This window comes from Platichthys flesus, chromosome 18 (assembly GCF_949316205.1).
Source record: "Platichthys flesus chromosome 18, fPlaFle2.1, whole genome shotgun sequence".
Classification (NCBI taxonomy): Eukaryota; Metazoa; Chordata; class Actinopteri; order Pleuronectiformes; family Pleuronectidae; genus Platichthys; species Platichthys flesus.
In genome coordinates this window covers 18835463-18853293 of record NC_084962.1, presented here as the reverse complement: position 1 = coordinate 18853293, position 17831 = coordinate 18835463, and the positions used below count along the sequence as shown (strand labels likewise).

The 17831-nt window shown below is 43.5% G+C and overlaps 3 protein-coding genes across 6 annotated transcripts; 1 reads left to right on the top strand and 2 right to left on the bottom strand.

The window, feature by feature from the left end:
* Positions 1-595: 595 nt before the first annotated feature.
* On the bottom strand, positions 596-2922 carry LOC133973422 (uncharacterized protein C1orf131 homolog). 4 transcript variants are annotated; one of them, XM_062411276.1, is made up of 8 exons: positions 2707-2922; positions 2215-2397; positions 1978-2078; positions 1742-1801; positions 1529-1624; positions 1352-1438; positions 1167-1204; positions 596-1044 (listed from the first exon to the last, which is right to left on the bottom strand). In XM_062411276.1, exons 1-8 carry the CDS (start codon positions 2783-2785, stop codon positions 915-917), a joined length of 774 nt encoding a protein of 257 aa, XP_062267260.1. In that variant the 5' UTR covers positions 2786-2922; the 3' UTR covers positions 596-914. The 4 variants fall into 4 exon arrangements, with proteins under 4 accessions (XP_062267260.1, XP_062267262.1, XP_062267259.1 ...); XM_062411278.1 differs by having other exon boundaries at positions 1742-1792; XM_062411275.1 differs by having other exon boundaries at positions 1978-2082; positions 2216-2397.
* Positions 2923-2936: 14 nt separating this feature from the next.
* On the top strand, positions 2937-9619 carry LOC133973421 (dihydroxyacetone phosphate acyltransferase-like). Its single transcript, XM_062411274.1, has 17 exons — positions 2937-3074; positions 3442-3633; positions 4068-4244; positions 4364-4493; positions 4575-4702; positions 4941-5016; positions 5258-5409; positions 5501-5631; positions 5723-5955; positions 6134-6232; positions 6345-6518; positions 6627-6706; positions 6789-6929; positions 7296-7395; positions 7506-7599; positions 7781-7842; positions 7956-9619. Exons 1-17 carry the CDS (start codon positions 3051-3053, stop codon positions 7997-7999), a joined length of 2037 nt encoding a protein of 678 aa, XP_062267258.1. The 5' UTR covers positions 2937-3050; the 3' UTR covers positions 8000-9619.
* A 4741-nt stretch (positions 9620-14360) lies between these two features.
* On the bottom strand, positions 14361-16860 carry LOC133973566 (tripartite motif-containing protein 16-like). The gene has a single exon (XM_062411503.1). It carries the CDS (start codon positions 16728-16730, stop codon positions 15042-15044), a length of 1689 nt encoding a protein of 562 aa, XP_062267487.1. The 5' UTR covers positions 16731-16860; the 3' UTR covers positions 14361-15041.
* Positions 16861-17831: the final 971 nt, after the last annotated feature.

Genomic DNA, 17831 nt, shown 5'->3' with positions numbered 1-17831 from the left:
AATGTGACATATTTGACCTCTACATGTGGTGCTGGGACAATACAGCATGTCACCATTGTTTATTTACCTTGAACACGTCAGAAGAAAAAATATATCTACGCTTGAGTATGTAAATATACTGAATTACATATTTATTTTTACTGTTTGTATGATGCTGGCTGCAAAAAACCTCCTGGAAAATCAAGCGTGCTGCAGATAAACTTCAGATTTCCTCACACTCCTTTCCGGTGAAATGTCCACATGCAAAAAGCTGCTTTTAGAGAATCGGTGTGAGAAGTTGTGACCTCACCCAGACGCACACGGTCAGATCGCAGGTTCCGTTTGTCGCCATAAGTCTTTATTGTGTCTTATTGAAGACTTCAATGTTTACATCTAGAATAACGGAGATTCTGCTGCACCGGCAGGAGCCTTCCTCTTTCTCATGGGCAAAGGGTTTATGTGCGTCTTACTTCATGGACTCAACATGTGTGTACATTTCTAATTTGACTATTTCCCTCCATAGTGTCCCTCTCCTCCTGCCAATATAAATGTTTTGTAAGACTGACATGGTTTGTATATGAGAAATGCATCGTTTAAAAAAACAGCAAGACGCAAATGTCTTTCTTTTTCTTTTTGTGGTCATTTATAAAAACAAAAAATAAATAAATTGTGATGGAATATGATTCAACAGAGTCTCCGGTCTCGTGCATTATCGTGCTGCCCCACCCAGGAACGCTCAGGCTCCGTTTCAGGGGCAATCTGTAGATTGGATTTCTGACTCAGTGGTCGGTCGCCAGTCGGGCCGTCGCCATGTTTCCACCGCAGACCAGCGACACGTCAGGGAATCAACCTCACGGGTCACATCAGGAGCAGCCCTCGTCCATTTCCTCTTCATCCTTGTGCTTCAGTTTCTCAGCAGAAGCACAAGAACAAACCTATTTGCTTCTCTTGTTGCCTTTAATTGTCTGGATCTCCTTGGAGCTCAGGACCAGCAGCCCGTCCTTAAAGCGCCCCACCTGACCCGAGGGGCCGGCGCCCGAGCCGGACGACGCCTTCTTCCTGTCCCTGGGGACGAGAGAGCAGCGACACACAAGGTTCAGATTCTGAAGTATCCCTGTTCAAACCAACTTGGACAATGACAGTTATGTTATTTTATTATAAAGAACAGATTCACTTCATTCACTCACCTCTGATTATTTATCTTCTTCTTTTTCTTCAAGTCAGACTACAAGACAGAGACACACGGTCAGAATTTAAATGATCATAATAATAATCACTACAGTTTTGACTTGAACCTGGTGTTTCTGTTATTTGGTCCAGACCCTTAATAACAGTGACGCCTCTGTTTGATTCACACACTTTCACGTCTTACCGGCTGAACGTCCTCTTTGGCTTTCTGCTTCTTCTCTTGAATCTGTCGCTGCATCAGCTTGTAGTTGACGTAGTCTTTCTTAGGAGGCTGAATGAGACACAGTAAATCAAACTGTCACTCAGACAGTTCTGATACTGAGGACAGAACTCCAGGGTAAGAGTAATGAAGGGTCCTTACTCGGGCTCCGAGCATGATGGCTCTGTCCTTCTCAAAGACACGCTGCTGCTCCTTCTTATATCCGGTGATTCCGAAGCGGTGGACCTCCAGCCGAGCCTGATGTGCACAGTCACAAAAACTGTTTATTAATAAACATGTTAACTTAAATTAGCTCCTGCTCGTTCTTGAAATAGATTTCACACTTAACATTTAACCTAAAGAGTCAAATTGTACCTTTTCTAAACTGATTTCTTCCATCGGGTCGCTTTGAGTCTTCTCCGGGATCTGAGGAGCCTTGAAGTGAGAACAGCAGCGAAGACGAGAGGAGAGGGAACGTGGAATGAGTGAGTGATGACAAGAAGCTTTTAAAAACATCAACTGGAAAACTAAAGTTCTAATTCTATGTTTTTTAGCCTCATCTGTACATTTATAATGAAGAACCTGGAGAAAAGCTAAAGTCTCTGACTCACGGGTGTTTTGTTAGAAGCTGGCGTCTGATTGGTCTTCAGTTTCTTTCTGTAATCTTGATAAGTCACGACCTCGACCGGACTCACCTGCCGGACGGCTGCACCTGCGTGAGACGATTAAACAATTAGAAACACAACAGGGAAATGGAGGAATGAGATATTAATTCATCTGAGAACTCGTGGGATGATCCTTGAAATCAAAAGAGGAGAATATTAAAATAAATTTCCGCAGCTTCTCACCTGTCTGCGGTTGTTGTTGCTGCTGTTGTTGTTCAGCGACAGTATTTGTTGCTTGCTCATCTTTAGTGTCAACGCAAACATCCTTCACTGCAGTGAGCTGATCTTCCTCCTCCTCCTCCTCTTCCTCAGGCCGGTTTCGTTTCTTCTTCTTCTTGAGCTTCTTTTTTGATGCAGGTCCATCATCTGCAAGCAGCGGTGTCAGATGTCAGTATTGATCTCTGCATTTAGACATAATTGAATACACAAATCTAAGAAATCAACACATGTTATTATAGTTATTGCACATGTGTACTTATAGTTATTGCACATGTGTAAGTAGAGTTATTGCACCAGTTGTTTCACATTGAGGGAAATAGAACCAGCTAATATTTGTTACGTGCTAACTTGAGGTAAAGCTAAATCCAGCTGTTTTAATTAAGCTAACACATGATTCATAGTTCATCAGCTCCGTTAGCTCCCGTTAGCCACGTCGCTAACTCGCGTCCCACTCACCAAACTCATAGAATTTGTCCAACAACTGTTCGAGAAACAATTGATCTTCGTCCTTTTCCCCGTTTGACTTGGAGTTCATTTTAAACCACGTGTAAAATCCCCGGTTTCACGACGACACGACGACAGGAGCCGATCACACGTTCACAGTTAAACGTGACAACAAACCGGGGCAGGCACATGGGGCTCCACTTCCGGGTTGGACCTCCCCGCCCACCGTACGTGCGGAAATGCTACGGAGCACGCCTGAAGTGTTTTGTTTTAAAGAAGTCGGAACTGTTCACACGTTCGAGTCCGGACCACTTCACCGGACACGACGTCAATGTGCTGATAAAGTGGGATAAAACATGGCGTCCACATCTGGTTATTCGGTATGTTTGCCTTTGCTGCAGGTGGCTAAGCTAACTCCAAGCTAACTGGGGCTGTGGCTGGTTCCACACTTTGCATTTGACATTTCCTTCAAACAGCTGATTGACAGGTGGACACGGGTGTAACAACACGTTGACAAACTCAGAGGTCACGTGTTAATATATCTGTGATTCAATGATTCATCAGAAACACGTTATTTGATCAGATGTAAAGTGTAAAACTAAAGTGAAGGACATGTAAACACCTCCAGTTACTGTTTGATCTGCTTTGCATGGTTATTCTCTGCAGGTACTAGTGTATTAAAGTGGGTTGTGGTTGTTGTGAGTTCATGCATGTGTCTGACTCTGTGTTGTGTGTCCTCCTCTGCAGCTCAGAGACCCCATGCTGAAGAAGAGGGACGAGTTCGAGGACCTTCTGGAGGAGAGGAGGACCTCCAGTGACCTGAGATACGCTTTCAGGTGCTATAGCCCAGTTCTGTACAAAGCTCTCTCTCCCTGCACGGCCTCCTCGCTGAAGAACATGGTGCTGCGGTCCGACCAGCTGCGCTTTGTCATGAGCCAGGTAACACACAGGGGGGGGGGGCACAGGGTTTGTGTTTCTGGTTGTGACCCGACTGACACTTGGTTGTGATTTTACACCGTAAACATGGCAGGTTATCTCAGAATCAGCTTTATTAAGTTCACATACTTGGAATTTGACTCCGGTGTTCAGGCCGCTCATTGGACTTAAACAAACAGACACACAATTAAAAAACTGCTGCAAAGAAAACACAACCTCCTTGGTGGAGATAAATATACATTAATTTCAAAAAAGCTTTCAGAATATTGCCAATACACACTAGACAATCTTTAAAGTTTTCCTCTCTAGGTTTCATAGTGTTATATTATGAACGAGCCGGTTGGAGAAATAGGCCTCCGACAAATGTATAGTCAAAAAGCTTTAAACCTATATTATTCCATTATTACAGTGTTATATTTATATTTTGTTTTGTAAAGGTTTGCCAGGAGACGGGCCGAGCTGCTGTTGACATCCAGGAGGAGGCGTCGGCCATCTTGGAGGAGATGGCTCACAACCTGCAGCTCAGCACCGTTCGCTTCTTCGCCTTCACACTCTGCAAAGTCTTCAAAACCCTGTTCAGGAGCATCTGTGTCAACGAGGAGGGGATCCAGAGGGTGAGCGCGCACACACACACACACACACAACCGAGATACACAACGACCACGTGTCAGAGAGACGTCACACACATTGCTAAGGTTGACTGACGCACAACCTGTGTGTGAATTGTCTTCAGCTCCAACAGGCCATTCAGGAGCACCCGGTCGTCCTGCTGCCCAGCCACCGGAGCTACATGGACTTCCTGCTGATGTCATACATCATGTACACCTATGACGTGGCTCTACCTGTCATTGCTGCTGGAATGGGTAAACACAAAGAACATGAGTTGATTCAATCCAACACCACAACTATTTGCACATGGATTAAACAGGACTTTTCCCCTGCAGATTTCATGGGAATGAAGTTTGTCGGGGAGATGCTGCGGATGTCCGGAGCCTTCTTCATCCGACGATCCTTCGGTGCTGACAAGCTGTACTGGGCCATCTTCTCAGAATATGTCAAGACGATAGTTAAGGTGAGGAAACCGTTTCTCCTGCAGGATTTTAATCTTCTTAAACAGTGGAAAACATTGTGCTGTGGTTCAGGTGGAGTGAGAACGTTTTTTTGAAGGTACTCTTCTGTGATTATTACACAGCTACACACAGTTTTTCTCACACAGTTTTGCCATTTCACCTTATCTCTGATTATGGAGAAGTTTTAATAAACGTCTTTAATTTCATTCATTATGGTCTTAACGAGGTTCTTGTCTCCAGAATGGATTCGCTCCCGTTGAGTTTTTCCTGGAAGGGACCAGAAGTCGAACGAGCAAATCTTTGACTCCAAAGTTAGGTAAGGAACAAACAAGCAACAGTGAGCTCTCATTTACTCTTTGTTTTGTTATTATATACAATTTCTTATAGGTTCTTATTAAAACATACAGTTTACATCAAGGATATGAAGATGGAGAGTTGTAAATATATTAAAGCTTGTATTCCTAAGATTGTAAAACCCTTTGAGGTAAATTTGTTGTTAGTAGAGTCAAATTCAGTTGTGTTTTTTGACTGTGATTTGAATCCTCGTCTTCCTCCAGGTCTGTTGAATATAGTGATGGATCCGTTCTTTAAGGGGGAAGTGTTTGACCTGAACTTGGTCCCTGTCAGCATCAGCTATGAGAGGATCCTAGAGGAGTCGCTCTATGCCAGAGAACTGCTGGGTGTTCCCAAACCTAAAGAGTCCACTTCAGTGAGTCCCTTACACATTTGCGTTCGTTAACAGTAAACCTGCAGACATCAGAAGTTATATTTCACACCGATTCCCTCTCTGTGCTCTGTAGGGTCTGATTAAAGCCAGGAAGGTCCTCAGTGAAGACTACGGCAGTATCCACGTGTACTTTGGTGAACCCGTGTCGGTCAGGAGTTTGTCCCAGGGCAAAATCGACCGCAGCCAGTTCAACCTCCTGCCAAGGTCCGACAGTCGGACACTAGACAACAAGATTCTGACAGACGCAGATGTAAATCCTGAATCATGCTCTTGACTGTGACCTGTCCACTTTCAGACACATCCCCAGGAGGCCCAGTGAGGAGATCTCTAACCTGGTGAACGACTCAGCCTACAGGCTGGTTCGGGCTCAGGAGGAGAATATGGTCCTGATGCCCTGGGTCCTTCTGGCCTCCCTGCTGCTCCAGAGCCACCATCAGAACCAGGTGACCCCACTGGACGAGCTGACTGAACACGCCGTGTGGCTCAGGGATCTTTCACGACAGTATGGAGCCTTCCTGCACTGGCCTGGTACAGTATGAGTCCGACCCCCCCCCCCCCCCCCCCCCCCCTTTAGACAGATTCTTTGTGTTCTCAGCGACACTGAGTCTGTTCTGATTTACAAAAGACGTTCTTCTGTGGTGTTGGATCCAGTTAAAGCTCCTGTTTCCTTTTCTTTATCTCTTCTTCATCCACTTCTCCCGTGCAGACCACGTGCCTCCGTCAGAAGTCGTCTCCTCTAGTCTCTACCTGCATCGAGGTCTGGTGAAAATCTCTGAGGGCAGAGTTCAGCTGGCGTTGGATCAAGGTTTGTGTTAACTTGTGTTTTTTATATTTTCTCTTGTTGCATATTTACAATCCTACATTGCTAACAAAAATGCAGGAACAGATAAAAACAGTTTTCCACCTCCTACCTGCAGCAGAACAATCAGATCCGAAGGAGCCTCCCAGAGCTGCTACCCCAGAAGAGGAGCTCTTGAGCCAGGCAGTCACCGTCCTCTCCTGCGCCTCCTACAGGAACCAGGCTCTGCACATCTTCCTCCGACCGGCGCTGCTCGCCTCGGCTCTCCATGCCGCCTCATCCAACAACAAGCGTAAGACTGACGCTGCTGTTCACCTGCTGACATGTGCCGGCAGCAGGTTGTTAAATGTTTAAGACACAGAACATGTTGGTGACATGTGAATCTTTGTGTGTTTTTCAGAGGAGGTTTTCAACAGCTTCAGCTTCCTCAGAAACATGTTTTCCAACGAGTTCATCCTCTGTCCTGGAGCCACAGTGCAGGTGAGGAACTCCATCTATACTCTGAATTCATCTTTATCCTCTTAATCGTGGCCGGTGCAATAAGTTGCTGTTTGTCCTGCAGGACTTCGAGGACGCCTGTTTCCTTCTGGTGAAGACTGGAGCTCTGCAGGTTTCCCAGCAGGAGGTGGTGGTGACTGAAACAGGACACAGAACACTGGCCTTCCTCACCAGTATGCTGGACCCCTTCCTGCAGGGATACCAGGTGAGGGAGACACACACAGTGGTTTTACACAGTGATACGATCCTGAAGCTCATTAGACTTGACAGGAACAAACTATTTCTTCTATTTAACAGTTTATCTGGGTTGATGACTCTCCAGTGGAGATGGAATTTAACTTGCTTGAGTCTACAGATTAAATATGAACCAAAAACCTTAAATTTAAATCCAGCAGTTTGTTTTGTGCAGCACGTATTCACATCAGAACCCTCACTAGTGAAGGTTTGTGTGTGTGTGCTGACTGCTGATGTCCTCTAGAGGGTGCTGTCAACTCAGCATTAACTGTACAGCTGTTTCTATTGGTGTGTGTGTGTGTCTGTTTGTGTGTATGTCATTGTGTGTGTGTCTCAGGTGGTGTGCAGGTTCCTGTGTGAAGAGGCCACAGAGGATCTTACAGAGAAACAGTTCGTTCCTGCCGTCCGGACGTTCATCCTCAAGCTTCTTCTCTCAGGTTTCTCACGTTTTATCGCCTCTGGTCTGTGTTTCCACCTCAGCTGTCGACTAGATAAAACAGTTGTGTGTGTGTCTGTGTGTATGTTTGTGTGTGTGTGTGTTCTCCAGGTAGACTAAGATACACTGAGGTGTTGTCCTCCGACCTCCAGAAGAACTCTCTGGCAGCTTTAATGAGACTCGGAGCCGTACAGAAAATCAAAGGGTGCGCTGGTTTTACTCATCCTTCTGTCCCCGGTCGGGTTGATGTGGAGTAATGCTGTTGAGATATTAAGAAGCTAAATGAGTGATTTAAAAAAAATAGTTTCTAACAAACAAGTATTCTTAAGCTGTGGATCCACAGAGAGCGTTTGATTCTCAAAGTGACTTCAGTGTTTCTGCTTCAGAGCGGAGCCGGGAACTCTCAAGGTCAACAAGGTCATGGTGAACTCACTGGAAGACACTCTAGGTAAGGAACCCGCTGTGTGTTGGCGCCTGAACAAACCGACAGGAACACAAAGAGTTCAGGATCCTCCCACAAGGTCTTTTAACAAAACATCTCAAATCCATCTGTTTGTCCAGGAGGGAAACTTCCGACTCAGAAAGCCGCTGTCGCTCGCCTGTAGTCCAGCGACCTCGTCAGCCAAAGGAGATTCAGAAGGTCAAAGGCCCCCCCCCCCCCTGACGCCTCGCCCCCATCCGGCTTGGAACAAACGCCATGTGGAGAAGGCACAACCGCTTTTAATCTTTAATTTCTCTCTTCTCCTCACCTCTCTTTCTCTTCCTTAGACTCATCTATTGAAATTCATTTTTATACTTTAAACCAGAGGATGAGCCAGGCCTCTGAGGGTTCTTTGCTTTCGGCTCATTCTGAATAACTAAACAGCCTTGGAGCCTCGTGAAAAGCTTCTGAATGTGTGACGGGCTCCTCTCAGGACGGTTTCCATTAATGCATTTGATTATGTATCCTCGTAATAATCAGCGTGGCTTTTCCCTCGGTGGTGTTCTCCCTCTTCTCCCTCAGCTCCTGGTTGTCTGTTAATCACCGTTTGTCTTTATTTTGAGCACTTTTATGAATAGTGGTGTGGAGCTTTTTATCCTAAATGTCTTTTGCTATTGTTTTCTCCTTTTTGCACTCATTATTTTTTGGTGTGTGTGTGAAACAAAAGGTGCTTAAAGGAATGAATACCAACATTTTAATTCAAGTTATTAGTTTTGGGGTACTTGTCATAAACTCGAGGCCTTTTGGTTGTTGCAGGCGTTTTGCCAGCAGCAGCACGTGAGAGTCTAATGTCGCATATTGTTTGCAAAATCCAGAGGAAAGAGCGTTAATTTATGCTGCAGCACTACCGGCTCCACCAAAGGAATATGTTTTTGTGTTGAATATGAATTTTCTTTATCCGTTTTCTCACGTTCTTGTTACTGAACTCGCGTACTGAGTTGTTTTTCACATTAAGTTTAGAAGTTGCTCGACGTTGAACCTTTATTTATACAGAAACTCTACAGGCCTCGTATAAGTCTGTTACGAGGGAAGGAAGATGAGACAGAATAAATGAGATCAGGAGCAGGAGCTGTGACACCGGAACTCAGAGGAACAAAGCTCATAAAAGCAGAAGAACAACACGTCAGGACTTTGTGTAGCAGGAGTTTGACAAGTTCTGGTGGGCCTGTGGGTGCTTCTTATTTTAAGTGTCTAGTTTCTTGTTAGTAACAGATCCAAATTAAAACTAGAGGAGTTTAAATATCCTTATATTAAAGCTATTTATTTGGTGGCTATAACCAGCAATGCAGAGGAGTATAAGCTCTTGGTTTGTGGAGGAAATTATCCGAACGAGCCAAATTCTCCTGTAAGGACTCGAGTGTCATTCATAAATCACCACTTCTTTTATAAAGCGCTACCTCCGGCTTCTTCGTTTGCCAAATTTGCTCGATGCTCGTTTGTTAACGTGCAAAGAGTCAAAAAGAAAAAGCAGCTCAGCATTAAAAAGAATCTTGAACAACATTAATCTGCCTGTTGACTCGTCACCCAGAGTGTGAGTCAACACTTTAACTGTGTTTGTGGTTCCAAAAAGTTTTCAAACAACTTTTATATGACGTGTTAATAATTCACTCTGTTGTGTCTTTGTGTGTGTGTGTGTGTGCTTTCATGCATGTAACCATGTTACTGTGTGTGTGTGTTGGGTGAAGCCTTTCAGTACATGCTGATGAGTTAAAGAGCAAATTAATAAAAGGTTTTGAAATACGAATTGTTTGTTGTTTTGTGTTGAGGACACTATGATCAGATTAATTCAGATTCCCTCCATCGTCCTCTTTGTCTGATGGTCGAGGCTCTTGGGAGGAAACCGGGAGAAACTGTGTTAATTGGTTTAAAACCTGAAGTGATGGTATTAAATCATCTTGTTTACACCAACAGAGACAACTGGCAAGATCGAAACTTTATATTTAACCTGCACACGTCATCAAGACTAGAAAAGTGCTAAATAAAGACCATTAACCCTCCTTTCTTCAAAGTAACTAATTCTATGGTCATTAAAGTTTTAGTCCCAGGTCGGTCTGAAGCTGCTAAGATGCTTAAATATACATTTTCAACCTCCTCACTTTAAAACCCATCCTCTAGGTGTCAGACTTGCCTCTCTGAGCTCTCAGTTCATGGTAAGTTGTTGAAACACACACACACACACACACACACACACACACACACACACACTCAGAGGCATTTTTCATCATGCTTTGTGGCTCCTCTGCTGAGTAAGAGACTGCTGCCAGCAAATCCACCACTTTCCCTCCATATTGCCCTTTCGCTCACTCTCACTCAGCCACTGACAAATAATAGGTTCATCTAAAGTTGCCACACCAAATTGCCTATACACACACACACACACACACAAGTCCATCCCTCCTTCCATCCCTCCACCCACTCGTTCTCTCCTCTCTCTCTCCATCCATACCCGTCTCCCAGTTGGGGGTGTATAATAGTGTCAGCTGCAGCTGTATCAGCACTTTATCTGCTACATCATGACGAGCTGGTTTGAAGGCAGTGGGGGGGGGGGGGTATATGCACGTACATACACACACATAGGAAGTCAGCACCTTTATAAACTGGTCTCTGACCTGTGGCAGCCGCCGGGAAGCAAAACCAGTGTCTTTAGGTGCGTTTGCTCTCTACTCTGTAAATTTGTTAATTCTTATCAAGGCATTAATGTGCATGTGCACCACGGCCGTGTGTTGTGCCCTCGGGGGCTCGTGCTGGTCTATGTGCAGGGGATTGATTGAAAGAAGGAGGGACCCTGGTGTATAGTGTGTCAGCAGCTAACCCTCGGTAATGGTGGCCCTGATGGATTCAGCGCATTTCCTCCAGCAGATCCTGTTTTATCAGGGCTTTGCAATGGAGGCTGGGACTTTTACATTTTGTAAGAGGAAAAGGAAATGTGGGGACAGTCGGGGGGTTTCCCTGAGGAGCGTCCTCCACCATGAGAAGCACATCTCGGCTCCGGAGCGTTCTTGCCTCGAACCAATCTTTTCATTCCTCCCTGACGAGCCACAGAAGAAAAGGAGCTCGCAGAGTGTTAAAAAAAGGAAAAGGACTTTCCCAAGCCTCAGGAATCCAATATGATCCACAAGGCACACAAAAATTCAGCAGCGATTTCCAGCAGGTTTGAGGCAAATTACACTCTCCTGACTGAAAAGCCTTTTTAAGAAAGTCCCTGAGGAGCGCGTTGGAAAGAGAAATGGACTCGAACCACTCAGCTTTTGTTTTTTCTTCTCCTCTGCTCGTTTCCCCACCGGTCACTGAAGTCCTCGTATCATTAATCCCCTGTGTAACCACTCCATGTCTCACGCCGAGTAATGGCCGGGCAAAATGAAAAATGTTTTCTAAGATGACTGTTATTATATGTAATGGATATTTTTGTAGGGAGAGTGCAGCGGTTATCATCTCAGTGCGTCTGCAGAGAGGGAGTTGTGAGTTTGTGAAAGGCAGGAAAGTGGTGCAGATACTCAAGTACTGCACCTAAGGACAATTTTTGAAGTACTTGTACTCCGAGTGTTTTGCTTGCGCCTACGAGTTTCAAGGGGAAATGCACATATTTTTTTTCTTTGAAAGCTGTCAGTAGTTTTTACATTAACTTCTGACTGTAAAAACATCCTAAACTTTTAAAATCCAGTGCTTAGTTCAAAGTTAAACAGATTCACTGTTTGAGATCTGAGTTTAGACAAAAGTCAGAAACACGTTGTTGAAGTTCTTTATTCAATCAATGATTTGATGATTTATCTTCTGACTCTAGATGTCAGAAGATAAATCTTGATATTTGATATTTTCTGTTTTGCTTTGGATGGAATAACAACTTGTAGTTTAAACCCCACCTGCTACTAATACTACAATCTCCTGCTCCTGTAGAGGTATTTTCTCATTTGAAATCAAGAGACACTGTCTACAAATTTACGGAATTTCATACACACAAGTTTCAAGCAGTAAACAATCTGTTCAAGGTTCTCTTTGTGTTAAAAATGTGAATGTTCATTCTTTATTCAAACCTGCTGATTCCAATATTTAGATGCTTTTGAATTATTTTTATTTTTATTTAAAACCAAGTCATATAATATCAGTAGTTTTCCACCTCACCTTGCCGAGGTAACACAACTTCTACTTTTTAACACTTTGAGTGGTTGTTAAGAGTCGGTTCATCTAAACACACACACACACACACAAACACACACACACACGCTGCTGTATCTTCATGCTGTGCTTTAAAACAGGAGGATATTTTATTCAGTGGGTTCAGAAAAAAACGTTCCCAAACTTTTAACTGCTTTGATTTTACACCTTAAAATGATTAGTCACATTAAAACACATCTGATGAAAACATCTGTGCTGCCACGTGGTCATGTGCCTCCGTGATGTGTTCAGCCTTTTGTCTGAGTGGAGCTCCGGTCACACATGAGACAGTGAGAGCAAACAATAACACACATAATCACAATATTGGTTTACAGCAATTATTGTTAATGTATTCTTCTTTCTGCTTCTATCATGCATCAAAGAGTCGCTCTGCTGAGATCAGTGATTAGTGCCGGCTGAGCACATTTGCATTTTTAACTATATTTGCATAATGCAGAAATGCATGGATCTAATAAAGTGAGTTAATGTCTGCAATTAGCCAGAATGTGATTTCCCACTGTGAGCAAAGCATTTGCTTTACATTTAACACAAGAGAGACACACACACAGTTTGCATAAATCTATACACAGGAGAATGTCTATATGCAGTACAAATAATCATACACACACACACACACACACACACACACATATATGTATACACACAATGATTACTCTCAGTCTTGCGGGATTCCACAAGCTGCCAGTTCTTGACAACAAGATAAATAATAAACCTCTGATGGATGCTGCTGTGAAGTGAAAGCTCAAGGAAGATTTAATCAAATCCAATAGAATCTAAGTGATGTGTGTGTGTGTGTGTGTGTGTGTGTGTGTGTGTGTGTGTGTGTGTATGTGTGTGTGTGTGTGTGTGTGTGTTTGCAGTGGAACTTCCTTTGTAGATCAAAGATTATTTGGATCAAGATTTGGGAACAGGAGATTTCCCTTCACAGAGAGGAGCAGGTTCAGTGAACACAACTGACAGACGTCTGTTGTCTCCTCTGTCTGTGTCTGTTATACAAAATACTACTTCAAATCATTTGACGTTCAATGGGAGACCTGTGTGTTCACTAAAGCTCTTTATACACATACACATCTTTGTAACTGTTCATTTTAAGAATTTAACAAATAGTTTGACCTTTTAGGAAACACTACACACTTACACCTTAGATTTACCTTAAAATACCTTATAGTTAGTTTTATTTATTTCATATAAAGACAGAAAAGTAAAAAGGAACATATATTTCTGTTTGTTTGTGTGCTTGCATTTCTGTGCTAAGCTAACTTGTGTAAATTATTGTAAATAATTTCCGATACTTTTCACCATCAGGCCTAACTCGTAGCCGAGAGTTAATTGATATATGAAATGGGTTTTGTTCCAATTTCAACAATATTCTCAGATATGTGAATCATCGAGGAGACGCTGCTTCTATTAAACTCTGTAAATCAGGGAAGATCTTTGCTGACACGTGGACTCATTCATAATTCTGCTTGGTTGAAAACTAAAGGCCAAGATGAGCTAAGTCAGATTTAAAAACAACCTCTGCCTGGTGTAATAACAATGAAGAAATTCAGATTTAACAGAAGGAGTGCAGTTGATAATTCATTGAGCCTGGCAGCTTCCAGGCATGGGGGGGTAAAGTGAGTAGAAACCCTCTCGTGCAGCTTGTTGAACATCCGCTCTCTGAGCAAACTGAGGCTCAGACACAGAAACCGAAGCCAGTTGAACTTCTGCCGTCCTCCGTGGGGCCCTTGAAGATGGTGCAAGGTAACACTGGATCTAATTAAAATGACAGGACGGGTAAATGGCCTCGCTCTCCTCTCAGTCCGACGGCTCCCCGGGGCCGAAGCAACTTTCATAATTAGACTGAATTGATGGTTGAGTGTGAAGCTGCGAGGACGACAGAGCAGAGCCACTTGTGAATGTATTGAACATTTGGTCCAGAAATGCACACATGACAGAGAAGTGAAGGAAAATTGACGTCGACATTAGTTCCACTGGTGACCTTTAAAAAGACACAAGTGAACTGGATATTTGTGGGATATTGGTTCATTTTGGGATATTTGCATCTGCTCAATAGCTTTCAAATCTAAGTATATGTAAGTGTGTAAAAGTAAATTGTGTCTTGGTTAAGTTCATGGAATGACTTTACAGATGTCAGCATTTTAAAACTTGTATTTGATTCATTTTCATAATAATGTCTCTTTGCAGATGTTTGGTCAGCTGTCCAGAAATTGTAGATTGAACACAATTTAAATGCAAATTTAACTGAAAATTTGAAATTTGTTTAACAGAGCACCTTTATTAGAACTTAGGGTGAGACTGAACATGAACACTGAGGTTTGTGGAGTTTCAGGAGGAAACTGCCTCAGTTCTTCTCTCACAGGAGTTTCACTTTGTCTCCATCAACTTTGAATGACGACAAAAGAACGACTGGATTTATTCTTTATTTCAACTTTCAGCGTCTTCACACATTACATTTTTCACGCTATATACATATATAAGAGATTTAAATGTATAAGAAACCCATGTGATGAGAGCTGCAGAACAAACCCTCAGAGGGACTCGATCAGGACACTCTCCAGTGGAACTGCTGGTTCAGATCAGGAAAATCCAAAAGAACAGAAACCTATGCAGCGATTTCATGGACACACAATCAGTTTGTTTCACCTCCATCTCACATGTGGAAAAGAAAAGAACAAATAATCAGCTCATTGATGAGGATCAGGATCAACACAGGTTCTAAAAAAAATTACACAACCTGATTTCTACTTTGATTTAGAAAACAACAGCAACAATAGTTCTTAACACATTCATGTCAGTGTAATTATAGATTTCTGTTTTTACAAAGTGAGAACTGAATATGTGTGATAAAGGAAGGTCAGTGTTTGATTGACAGCTGATCTCTGTGCGGAGCAGAAACGTCACCACGATGAACTTTGATCAACAAACATGGAGACAAAAGAAGTTAAAGATTTAAACACAGAATCTAAATCACTGCTTTTAATGACTCGAGTCTATTTGAGTTTACACAACTCAGCTGTGGGTCCAGCATAAACAATCCTAACTCCAGCATAGAGAGGCTGAGTGAATGTGGTCTGGACTCTGTGGAGGAGAGTCATGGTGTCAGAGACGCTGTAGAAGGACAGAACACCTGCACTGTGATCCAGGTACACTCCTACTCTGGAGGACCAAGGACCTGACACTGGAGTCTTGATGTTGTTGTAATAAAAGATATAACTGGTTCCATAACAATATAATGACCAAGATTTATCATTTAATCCAAATCCACATTCACGTGCGTTTCCTGCTCTGCTGATATTCTTGTATGTGACTGCTACACCAACTGCTCCTCCCCCCTCCACCCCCACCTCCACCTCCACCTCCCAGTAACAACGTCCAGTCAGACTCTCTCTACTCAGGACCTGAGGCCAATGAGTGAATCTTTTTCGGTGATCAGAATAAGACTGAACTTCACTCATGTTTGTTACTTTTCTGTTTCCCTCAGATAATAACAGACGTTTATTTGCTGTGTTTGGATCCAGTGTGATTTCCTGTGAATATCTTAAGAAGTCAGCTCTGGTCTCTGGATCTGGTTGTGGCAGTAAAACATCCACTTGAGACACAATCTGTAAAATCTCTGTCTCTGTCTCACTCAGAATGTCCTGTAGTCGACCTCTGACCTGGGACACAGCTGCTGTCACGTCCTCAAAGTACCTCAGAGGACGGATCCTGAAGCTGGATGAGTGTGTAGATCCACTGAGTGGTGACAGTGAGGGGTAGTTGTGTAGAAACTGGTTGTGATCCTCTGTGTCTGAGAGCTGCTTCAGTTCATGGTCTTTCCTCTTCAGCTCAGTGATCTCCTGCTCCAGTCTCTCCTGAAGCTCTCTGACTCGACTCACTTCAGTTTCCTGCTGGGATCTGATCTGCTGCTTCACATCAGAGCTTCTTTTCTCCAGCAGACGGATCATCTCAGTGAAGATCTCCTCACTGTCCTCCACTGCTTTATCAGCAGAGCCATTGATGGCCTCCTCCTCCTGTTGAAGCAGCTTCAAGTCTTTCTCTGTGTCCTGGACTCTCTGCTGGATGGTTTGTCTCCTCAGCCCGAGCTCTCTCTGCCTCTCAGTCCTTTCTGCTGCAGCTGACACTGTGTCGTGGCCTTTATGTTCCTCCACAGAGCAGAGATAACAGATACACTGCTGATCAGTGCGGCAGAACATCTTCATCACCTCGTCGTGACGAGAGCAGATGTTCTCCTGGAGCTTCTCCGAGGGCTCCACCAACTTATGCTTCTTAAATGCAGCTGACTCAAGATGAGGCTGGAGGTGTTTTTCGCAATAAGAGGCCAAACAGTTCAAACAGGACTTACAAGCTTTCAGTTTTCTCCCAGTGCAGACATCACAGGCCACATCTCCAGGTCCAGCATAGCAGTGATCAGCAGGAGCAGCTTGGAGTCCAGTCTTCTTCAGCTCCTCCACTAAATCAGCTAACATGGTGTTTTTCTCCAGTACAGGCCTCGGTGTGAAGGTCTGTCTACACTGAGGACAGCTGTAGCTTCCTCTCTCCTCCCCTTTGTCCCAGTGGGTGTTAATACAGCTCTTACAGAAGCTGTGTCCACAGCCAGTAGCCACCGGATCCTTCAGTAGATCCAGACAGATCGGACAGCAGAATCTTTCCATGTCCAGTTGATTTTCTTTCTGCGCCATTTCAGCTGCTGCCAGAGACTGAAGAACAGTTTCACTTCCTCTGAACAGAATCAGATCTCTGCTCCTCCCCCTCTCGTTCACTCCCAGCAGTGACTCAGCTCCCACAGTTCACAGCTTGTTGTTCACTGGTTCTCACACTGACACAACTATGAAGGGAGGAGACACAGACATGTCCTGACTTGGAGGAGCTTGTTGTGTTTTAGGAAGAAGTTGTCGGTGTTTCAGGATTTACTGCATTTCAAAGCGGCCTGTTCTCACTTGGTGTTAAGAGGAGATTAAGTGAGAGGCAGAGTGTTTGTTTCCTTCATTCACAGCACACAGATCTTAAAGATGACAAAACTAGAAGCATGACCACATATTACAATAATCAAACTAGAAAATTGATCCATGATCTCTGATTCGTAATCCACCGGCATATGGTCTGTGATCACATTATGGAGTCATTAGTGTAATAATTGGTGCATCTGTCTCCCCACATGTGAACTACTCTGTTGTCAGTGATGAGGAAATCATTTCCCCTTCAAGTGTCTTGTTTTATTGGATCAACCGTCCACAACCCAGAGATATCCTGTTAATCATAGATTATCATGTTTTAAACTGGAATATTTTTCAGGCACTTTTTCCAGAGCTGATCAATCAGTTGTTCAATCAGAAATATTCTGTCAACCAAATTATTAACTACTATTGTAGCTCTTAGATATTAGCCATATGAAATCAAATATATACTAAAATTACAATTTCTACAATTTGTAGGGCTACAAAGCAGCTCTGAACGGGCCGAGCACATCAATTGGACAATGTAACAACAACTTAATTTTCACACTGATCAGTAGGTGGCGCTATGACCCTGAGGAAATGTCCGAGACACAGAACCTTTTGTTTTGATGGTGTGTTATCAAACTTTGATGCCACGGTCACACCGTATGACGAAAACTCAATCTTTGAGTTTTTGTCTCCATCTTGTTGTGATTACACTCATCTCAATTTGAAGTTGATCTGATGAAAGCCCTGGGACAAGTACCTCAAAGTTAGAATGTGGAGTATGGCCAAAATGGCCACTAAATGCAAAATGGCACGCTTCCTGTTGCGTTTTTTATATTG

Coding starts and splice junctions, on each gene's coding strand:
- LOC133973421 (XM_062411274.1), top strand. CDS start 3,051: ATGGCGTCCACATCTGGTTATTCG. Junction 5,017..5,257: donor ATCTTTGACTCCAAAGTTAG/GTAAGGAACAAA, acceptor GTCTTCCTCCAG/GTCTGTTGAATATAGTGATG. Junction 5,632..5,722: donor CAGTTCAACCTCCTGCCAAG/GTCCGACAGTCG, acceptor GTCCACTTTCAG/ACACATCCCCAGGAGGCCCA.
- LOC133973566 (XM_062411503.1), bottom strand. CDS start 16,730: ATGGCGCAGAAAGAAAATCAACTGGACATGGAAAGATTCTGCTGTCCG.
- LOC133973422 (XM_062411275.1), bottom strand. CDS start 2,785: ATGAACTCCAAGTCAAACGGGGAAAAGGACGAAGATCAATTGTTTCTC. Junction 1,802..1,977: donor CAGCTTCTAACAAAACACCC/GTGAGTCAGAGA, acceptor TCTCACTTCAAG/GCTCCTCAGATCCCGGAGAA. Junction 1,045..1,166: donor AAGAAGATAAATAATCAGAG/GTGAGTGAATGA, acceptor TCTCGTCCCCAG/GGACAGGAAGAAGGCGTCGT.